Below are 9,970 nucleotides of genomic sequence, written 5' to 3' on the forward strand. Positions count from 1 at the left end.
CTAGAACAGCCGGTCTTTACAGCAAGCCAGGGAAATGATGAAAACATTGTGGTAAAAAATAATAATAATAATTGGCAAGGAATATTGCCAACCTTGATTACAATGAGATTTAGAAATTCTCTGCGCTGCCATCTTGTCTTAACAAACATTTGAAAAAGACAGTTCAATGTGATGTGCATTTTTAAATTACATTAGCAATTTCCTTGTATTGCCTCACCAGGCAGGGTTACTGCTCATTGAATGACCCAGTTCCCCCAACCTTCCTCCATCCATCATTCAGCACACGACCCCCTCCCCACCTTAGCAGTGGCTGTTCCTTCTGTCCGGAATGCTTATCCCCTCATGGCTCTCTTCCCCTATGGCATGCTTTCACGGGAGCCTTTCACACCCACTTTATGCAAGCCTGCATCCCCTCACTCATGCCCAAACGCCCACACTGCTCAGGTCCCTTCCCACTTTGCCCTTCTCTTAGCACAGTTCACCCTGTCACCTGCTGTGTATTTAATTGCCTACTGCATTTCTCCCTCTCTGTAATGTAAGTCTCAGGAACACATGGAGTCCCCTCCACCCTCTTCGCTGCTCTTTCCCCATCACCTAAAACTGTCCTCAGCACATATTAGGTGATCAATAAATACTCGAAGAATGAATCATTAAAGCTGACTAAACAATGTGTCTATGGGAAAATACATTTTCTTAATTTGCAACATCAGGCTGATAGCCAAGGGCCTCTCTGCTTGAAAGGTTATTCCCTTCAATAGTCTGAGAAGGCTGGTCCCAGCACTTGATAGAAATCAGAGTACAAAGGGGACTCAACACCCTTCAAACCAGGCCAGAGGCTAACAGGGGTCCAGGAAGGGGCAGCTGTCCAGCTGACCACAGGGCTGGTGGCTGGCAGCCAGCTGTCTTTTGATAATCTCCGACTTGAACAGCCGAGAAGGAAGGGGACTAAAGGTGAATCCCACCTTGGCCTATGGCTCCCCAGGGACAAGGGTGCCAAGTTCCATGAGTAAATTAGCAGCCCCCACAAACCTGGTCACCAATTCGGCTTCATCAGCATCGGACAAAATGAGGGCACTCCAAGTCATAGAAGGGCAAAGGGAAAGGAAATGGGAAGAGCAAAGACATTCTCCAAGAGGCTCCCAAATTGCACACTGGGTGCAGTCTAGTGCCCAAGCCCCAGGAGGCCGAGATGTGCATTATGGAGAAAATGCACAGAAGCGTCGCTCAGCATGAATTGTCATACTGTCGGCCATGTGTTCAACATTAATAAATCAAAATATATATTAAATTTATCTATATATATATTAAATAAGGTGTTTTGCAACAGAAACACACACAAGGACATGCATGGGTGGGTTGACAGAGGCTCGTGGGACTAGGATACAGGGTTAACAGGGACCCAATATAGGGCCAGTGTCCTGTGAGCTCCTGGTCACAATGCATCCCTGGGACAATGGCTGAGCCTTCACTCACTCAAAGTTCACAGCAGCTGGATGGAAAATAACTCCCACGAAGAACAAGAATTGAGTCAACTCTATGCAATGACTGCTCCCTGCCCCACACCCCCGGGGCACGTGCCCCTCAGATGCCCCCATGCTCACTCCCTCTGCTGCTCCTTGCACATGGACTCTCTCCCTCTGCAGGTTCTGCCCGGGTATCTTCCAGAGACTCTCCTCCACTGCCTCTGCCACACTGCTTTTATGGTAATTATCACCCTCGGCAGTTGTCACCCGCCTTTCCGCCTCACTGTCAACTAAAAGGTGAACTCCTTAAGGGTGAGGTCCTGTGATCTTGTTCACCCACAAATCTGCAGTGGACAACAGAGTCCTCCCCGGATATTGGTGGCCAGTGTTACCTCGAGGAACACAGCCCGTGAGACACGCACTGCCACCCGCTCCTCCAGGCTCTGCAACACAAGCACCCAGCTGCACTGAGGGTCAAACCCCAGGCCCTCTGCAAGTCTGACAGGAGACACAGATTGGCCTTGGGCTGCCGGGTGCTGTGCCAAGTGTGGCTACACAGCCCCGAACGTGGCCTGTCTAAACTGAGGTGTGCTCCCACAATATGCACAAGGTTCTGCAGACTTAGCACAAAAACACATGTAAAATCTCTCATGATCTTTGCTGATTTCATGTTGCAGTTATATTCTCTTGAATATTTTGGGCTACACCACATGTATTAAAATTAATTCCAATTGTTATTTGTTTGTTTTTGTTGTTATTTTTTTTTTTTTTTTTTTTTTTACCTTTTATCGTGGCTACAAGGCAAGGTACAGAGACTTCTGTCATTGGTGTTCCATGTCTCCAGGCCCAGCTGGGATATCGGAGCACATGAAAGGTCAGCCATGGCACCGGCCGGTTCTGACCACCTCTCTCTTTGCCTCTGCCAAGTGCTGTTCAGAGCAAGGCAGGAAACACCTGACCTGGGGTTTCCTGTGACACACAACTAGCTAAGTGTATTCAGAAAGAGGATTCGGAAATTAGGGCTAAAATAAGGTTCACAGATGGCCTGCATTTACCCTCAGGAAGGCAAGCGCTCTGAGGACTAAGACGTGGAATCTTCTTGTTCTGTGCCCAGAATACCGGCTGGCTGGGACAGAGTAGGCAGACGAATGTTTGTGTAATCAATAAATCAACACTTTGCCCCCCAAAGACTACTTTTCAACGTGTCTATTTATATTTGGGATGACAGAATGGAAGAGCTGGGGCTTGGCCTGGCTCTGTCCTAGGCAATACTGCAACCTGAGTGCCTCTTGGCCAGTAGAACTTTCTATAACAATGGAATCAGTCTATCTAATTTTAATTAAACTTAAATTCTAATAACCATTATGTGGCTAATGGCTACCAAATTGGACAGTGCTGTTCTTTAGACCCTTGTGACAGGATGGAATCAGACAGAGACATGGCAACCTCTAAACTCCTAGGGTTTAGGGCTTTTGTCTGTAGGGTTTTTCTTGTTGTTCAATGTATTAAAATTGAGATTCTGAGAGATTAACTGCCCAAAGATACTTGATTCATAAGTGAAAAATGTATTTATGCAGATTTTACTTCATCTGAGAGAAAAAAACAACAGTGTTCATTATCTGTTAATTGGAATAGAGGGATTAGCAATAATCCTTCATTAACAACTCAAGAGCAACAAACTTTGACTCCCCATTGCCACCTCCATATTTGATATTGGCAGGGCCAAGACACTCAGTCAGAAATCAAGGCGGCCTGGCAGATTAAATCTCTACCCCCCTCCACACACTCATTCTTGGGGTGTTCTTTGCCTCTTCAGCTGACACCACCCCTGCTATTTCTCCTACTACTAGAAACAGACCCTTCCAAGAGCTCCCATCTACTTTCTGATAACCAGTCGCAGGCTCTGGGGTAGATATGGGGTGTTCACATTTGCCGATGGAGGGTAAGACCAACCGCTCCTGAGAAGCATGGGGACTAATTGGTAGCTGTGAAGAATACTAATCTGTTTACACTCAGGTGAGAAGATGCTCATGAAATTCAAATCAAGCTCTAGTCTCCCAAGATTTTTCCCAGCAGGAAAGCCCTTCCTGGTCTAAACAGCTTTTAGTTACCATTAAGATAATTGTATTCTACACACAAGCAGACAATAAAGAAAAGATCAGGGAAGTGGTAGGGGATGAGTTATTGGGAGGACAGTCCAAAATAAATCAGACCAGTCTGAAGAAACACAGTATTTCCAAGTACAAATGTAAGAAATTTTGTGAGCTGACTTGTTATTCTCTATTAAAGGACAAGTTCCCCTCCCCACCCGTGCTTTCAGCTTTTCCACAGACACACTAAGTTGAGGCCTGAAGTGTGTCCACATTGCCCTTGCTTTGGGCCCCACGGAGCTTTCAGCATGAAAAACATGTGAAATTGGATCCACATGTGTTCCACCCACAAGCTGGGCTTGGCGGTGTACTTTATTCTTTTGGACAATCAGCTATTGCTCAACTCTGAGGAGGGAAGAGACGCCAGGAATAATCCACCAGCCATTAAAACAAAATTAACCAGCCTCATGTCAGCAGGACACACACTCCTTCATCCTGAAAAGGCACCCAGCTTTGCGTACCTCGAGTTCTGTCTCCCGTCTGTTGATATCATCCGTGGATTGATTTAACTTCTCCAGCTCCCCCTGATGAAGAGGGAGAAAAGGTGTAAGGGATTCATCTTTTGTTTCCAGTATGACTCAGCCCACTATCTGAAAATTAACTCAAGCAAAATTTCTAGGAAGAGGGACAGGTCAGTATTAATTCTCAAAGAAAATAGTGGAGCCTTGGCTAGAAAAGCAAATGTCAGGATTTCTGAAATCCTTTTCTGGATGACATCCCTCTTGAAATACATAGGATTCTAAGAATTTGTTTTTTCTTAGAAAGGCAAATATTTATTCTAGGTATGTGGCTTCAGGTAAACCCACTTGTTACAAATGGTCAAATCAAAATGGAACTTTCAGCTTTTGGCAAGAACTTTGCAGAGGAGACAATAAACAAATCCAAGCCAAAAGTATAAACCCAATGAAATCATTAAAATCAAAGGCAAAATTCTGGCATTAACCCATCAGTGGTGAGAATGTTTCTATAAAGAGCTGAAAACCTTTTCAAACTATCAATTACTCAACCTACCTAACTAGGTTGGTGTTTTGTTGTTTTGTTTTTTTAAAAAAAACAACTAGTTTTAATCCTGATCCTTTCAATAAACATTCAGACTGGCATTTTGTTAAAAGTACCCAGCATATGTGAACTCATTTTACTCTGCAAACAAAGAATCCTGTTCACAGAATTCTGTACGAAGAACACAAACGGATGTTTTTAATTAATAGAATAATTCCTAACGCAGACATGTTTCCACCTGATCTTTATCTTGCTAATCTGCCAAAACAATCCATTTTAAACTCCAACCGCTGAGTTAAATGAGCTTTTAATTGATCTGTGCACTGAAACACCAATTAGGGTTCCAGAAATTGCAAAGCACGCTTAAAAACAATATTTTTAAAAAATGATTTATGGAAAGGGTGGAAAAACAGGTCCTGGCAGAGGAACCAACTGGGCTTTTTTGCTCAGAGGGTGAGGAGGTGAGGCTGTCACCCCACATCTCGGCTTGGGAATTATTTTTCAATCATCCGCCTTCGAAATGGAGGCACAGAAAGCCAGGCCAATCCGCTGGCCTTCTCTGCGCGTCAGCTTCGCGCTTCAGTTGCCCTGATTTCTCTTCAGGCCGGACCCCAAAACAAGGAGAAGCTGCGTCTGAAGCCACTGGAGGCCAAGCGCAGGGTTGAGCCATCGGTGACAATAAACCCTTTAGTTTGCTCACAATGAATCAAAAAAGGAGGAAGATGGCTCAGGCCGGGCACCTTCGCCAGGTGAGGGCTGCGAAGCCGGGGCTCGGGTGCCAGGGCTCGGGTGCCAGCCCACGCCGCAGGGGCGGGCGACGCCCACCTGGCCGGGCCCGCCGACGCGCCCCCGTGCCCAGCCACCCCCCAGCGGCCCAGCCGAGCCCCCCCCAAGGCCCGGGAGCTATGCAGTGCCCGCCGCGGTACCCCCAGACCCGCATGGCGCCCCCGCCCCCCTTTTTCTCTTTGTTGCACATCCTCCTGATGTGCAACATCAGGAGGGGGTCTGCGGGCACCCCCCCCCCACAGCCAGGACGCATCCACGCGGGACTGCGGTCCCCCCTGGGAGGGTGGGGGAGCCGCGTCCCCAACCCTCTGTTCTCGCCCGAGGACCGCCGCGGCCACCAGCCCCCCGGACCGCAGGCGCGGGGGGCTGCGAAGCCGGGTCTGCGCAGGGCCGAGCTCCGCGGCAGCGCTCCCGGACCCCGGGCGCGGGGCGCCCCCCGCGCGCCCTACCTGGATCCTGGGGTCCACCTCTTCTTCTTCCTCCAGCCCCTGTTCCATTCCCTCTTCCTCCTCCTCTTCCAGGTCCCGGGCGGACGGCAGGACCTCGGGGGGCTCCTCCGAGCGGCTCCGCTTCAGCGCCGCGTCCATGCGGGCAGCGGGGCGCCCACCGCGCGGGGCCTCGGCGCGTCCGGGGAGGTGCCGGCGCCGCAGGCTCGGCCGGGGCTGGGTCGCTAGCGCCGGGCACGGCCGGCACCCGGGAGGCGCAGCTCGCGGATGCGGATCGCTCCGGCCCAGGCCGAGGAAGTGGGTGCGGCCGCCCCCTTTCTGCCGCGGCGGTCAGCGCAGCTGCGCCCGCTCCGCCCCAGCCCCGCCAGGGCCGCCCCCCAGGCTGTCCTGACGCTTCCCAGGCCAGACTCCTTACCCACGTCGCCGTCACAAAACCCCAGCTCCCTGTAAACCTCTAGAGGGGTGAGATGAGGGTGCCCCCCCCGCTTTTAACTTAGCACCCCAATAGATCACAAACCCCCCCCACATTGGCCGCCTATTTTCGGGACACCCCCCCTCCCCCTGAGCCAAGGCACATTCAATGTATGGCCCGGAATTGGGGTATTTCCACTCTGAAGTCACCTTTGGAATCTTGTATTCAGTGATCTTGGCCTGCTTTGAACACTCGCTCAGCCCACTGTATACACCCAAAGCACGTGTTTCCCCCTTGGGGTGAAGTCTGGGAATTGTAACGACTTCAAGATTCCCCCAAAGAGGGAAGTGAAACCTATGCTCACATCCATGCAAAAGCAGAGGGAAGCTAGCTGCAGCTCCCCGCAGGGAGCCCATAGCAAGGCCCCGGCCTCACCCAGCAGAGCCCAAGCCCCAGCCCCAGACACCTGGGTTCACTTAGTTCCCCCCAAGGTCCTACCTGAATGGTCAGGAAGCGCAGAGGACCCATCGAGCAGGATGTGAGTGGATGAACCGACTCTTCAAGGAGATGCCAAGGTCAGCCCTGTTAGTGGGCACCCTATGTACAAGGACTTGTGACATGGTGAGGTCTCCTGCCCCCCTGAAAAAGCAGGGTGCCTGAGCTGTCTCTCCAACTCAACATCACAAAAGACCAAAGAAAGAAGGGGCATATCTATGCTGTTATGAAATCTCTGGGCCACTGTGATGTCAGGGGAGCACAAGGTCACAGACCTTAGCCAAGCAGGGAAGGACATCGCGGCTGCCTGTCTCCTTCAGGACAGGAATGAATGCAGGGTGCTCTTTCTGCACCGTGACACAGCCCGTCGGCTCTGAGTCCTGCAGACACGCTCCCTTGAGAAAGGAGCAGCTTTTTGTAGAGCCTGTTTGTAGGGTAAACGGAAGTCATCGGAATTTTTCTGTCCTCCCATTAGCATCAATGGCAGAGACCTGGAGTGTGGTGTGTAAGTGGACACACCTGAGCCAGAGAGGCACTTATAAGGGCAGCAGCAGAAGAGCAGAGAACACAGAATAGCAGCAGGGGGCAGGGTGTGGGGTGCAGCAGAGAGCATTAGAGAACTCCAGAGAGCCCAGTGAAGATCAGTGGGGGCTGGGAGGCCTGCCAACTTCCGGCCCCCCAGCCCGCCCTGTACCTGGCTGCCTCACCACAAATGGTGTAGAAAGATCTTTAAAAGCCTGAAAAGCCACTGAGGGCTCCAGGACTCCTCCTTTACCCATGTGCCCAGATCATAGAAACCCTGCTCTGTGCCTTGCTGGCACTACACTGTTGTAAAAGCCTCCCCAGAAAGCCTCTTCTGACGGGTTAGGGGTTGCCTCTTGGATGAGGTACTACCCTAACACACTGGCTGTGGTCCATTGTCAAAGGAGACTCCTCTCGCCTCTCCAAGGTCATACAGGTGAACCACACGCAAAGGCTGGTTTCTGAAAAGCTCTGCCTGTTCATTGCTCTTTAAATCAAGGGAGAGTCGGCAATTCTTTGAGAGCTGTGCTGAAGCCCCTTTCGAAGGGCGCATACATTTTCCAGTGAGGGAGGAAGGCAGAGACAAGGCGGCCACGAGGGGCCACTTAGGGCAAGAGTCACCAGTGTTTCCCTAGTAGCTCTGAATGGAACCTATAACCGAGCAACTTCCTCCTGGCTGCAAAGTAACGGAGGCTGGAGACAAGAACTGTGCCGTCCGCAAACACTCTAAATGCGTTTCAGCTGGCGGAAGCCCAGTCTCCCCAAATACATTCCTGTTCAAGCTGTGATCCAAAAATGGTGGTAGAGTGGTTCAGCAGGCCGCAGGGGCCACCGGGAAACTGCTCTAGAACATCACGTCGTACTTCTGTTGCGTGGTGGGCCAGCGATCGTGTGAATCTGAACAGTGTTCTGAAGTTAAGGAAAATAAACCACATGCTACTATGTTTTCTATTGATATATACAGATACATGCACATGAATGCTAGAAAAGTCTGGAAGGAAGGATTGATACCCAAAAGAGTGGCTACCTCTGGGGCAGGGAGAGGCCATGATTGGCTAGGAGGAGTGTGTGGGGATCAAAGGGAAAATTTCATCTTTTGATGATGTTTTCATATTTTATAGGCAAATGTATTTCTGATGGTGTAATTTAAAATAATACACACTGGCCCTCCCTGTTGGCACAGGGGTTAAAGACGGCGCTATCAAGCTATCGCCAGCCACTGCAGCATGAGTTCAATCCCCGGCTAGGGAGCTGACCCACATGGCACAGCAGACCTCTCCTGTCTCACCCGCTGCTCCCCTCAGCAGTGTATTTCAGTAGCTCTGACTGTTCTGCTCCCCACTCTGTCTCGGGTGAATCTTCTCACCCTCACACCTCTGGCCTGTACCCCAGTTCTTATATTCATAAATAAATAAATCTTTAAAAAAATCCACACTGTATTCGCTTTCTATTGCAGTTCAGCAAATTAGCACAAATCTAGTGGCTTAAAGCCGCCCTCACCCTGACCACAGTTCTGTCGGTATGACGTTCAGGGGCGCTATGCCTAGGTTCTCAGCTTAGGATGTGTATGCCACACAAGCTCAATCAGGAAGTACGGGCATGAGGGAGTGAAAAAGGGAATGTTAAAATAGTTCCAAGGAGCAATGTTAAATGGCTGAATCAAGGATAGAAAACCGGGAATGAATTTGAGAATGTGTACGGTTGGTGACTGATAAGATCTGGAGGAAGGGAGAAGAGTCAAAGATGATTTCAGAGGTTGTACTTTTAAAAACACACGCGTAAAAGGAAAAACAAAACAAAAAGAAAGCAAAAAGTAATAAAAAATTAAAAAAAAAAAACCAGACTTTGTAGTTTGAGTGACTGGATGGCACCAATCATTAGGATGTCTACTATAGAAGTTTTGGTTGGGAAGACAAATTCATTTCTAGAACAGACCGATTTTAAAGGGAAACCCCTGAAAGTTCAATTGTCTGTTGTACTTGGAAATAGGTATTGAGATTTTTGGAATGCCTTCCTCCCTTAGCAAGTGCGTTACAGTTCATCCAAACTTTGAGAACAATGTGGGTTTTATTTCTGATACTTCCTGGCCTCCAGGAAACAGAGGCAAAGTGGAAATCTGTTTTGGTGGAGCTCATGGAGAGTTACAGTGACAAGAATTACATTTGAACTGGGTTCCAATCCCAGCTGGGCCATTTGTAAGCTGACTTTAGACAAGCTATTTATTCTCTCTGACCCTTCACTATCCTGACTTGTAAAAATAAAGATAATGAGCCAGTGTCTCCCTGTCAGAGACATTATAAAGATTAAATAATATTTATAAAATTGCTGACACAGGACAAAAGTTAATTCATGCTTTTCCCTTATCTTTGTTCTCCTCTGCCCAATGACCTAAACCTAAGGGAATAAGGTATTTCACACAGAAGTTTGTTTTTTTAAGTGAAATGTGCAAGCTACAAGTGATCAGCAGCAGGAATGCAAACATTTTTGAGCACCTACTACATGCATGCACTATTCCAGGTACAGTCTGTGGACCCCAAACATATAGGAGGACAAAGTCAGAGGGTCTTTCTACTTGGAGATATATGTCCCCATAAAAGTTGTGTCCCAAGGCAGCAGTTACAAGAGTCAACACTGTGAGGTGAAGGCTCTTTCTGTCAAACTTCACCACTTCAGTGAGGTTGCAGCACAACATCAATT

The 9,970-nt window shown here is 49.0% G+C and overlaps 1 protein-coding gene across 2 annotated transcripts in view; it reads right to left on the reverse strand.

Moving 5' to 3' along the window:
- The window catches only part of SH3BP5 (SH3 domain binding protein 5), a 47,950-nt gene extending 41,025 nt beyond the window's left edge, over positions 1–6,925 (reverse strand). Inside the window, exons 1-2 of one of the 2 annotated variants that reach the window (XM_054689996.1) lie at positions 6,755–6,925; positions 4,075–4,137 (exon numbers count right to left, since the gene is read on the reverse strand). In XM_054689996.1, the coding sequence (XP_054545971.1) occupies positions 4,075–4,137; positions 6,755–6,784 (93 nt within the window). In that variant the 5' untranslated portion in view covers positions 6,785–6,925. Of the gene's footprint in view, positions 1–4,074; positions 4,138–5,847; positions 6,133–6,754 lie in introns of those variants that run through there. The other variant, XM_037524564.1, reaches the window with a different exon arrangement.
- Positions 6,926–9,970: the final 3,045 nt, after the last annotated feature.

The sequence above is a fragment of the Talpa occidentalis genome, unplaced genomic scaffold (genome assembly GCF_014898055.3).
Source record: "Talpa occidentalis isolate TD23 unplaced genomic scaffold, MPIMG_talOcc4v2.1 talOcc4.10, whole genome shotgun sequence".
NCBI lineage: Eukaryota > Metazoa > Chordata > Mammalia > Eulipotyphla > Talpidae > Talpa > Talpa occidentalis.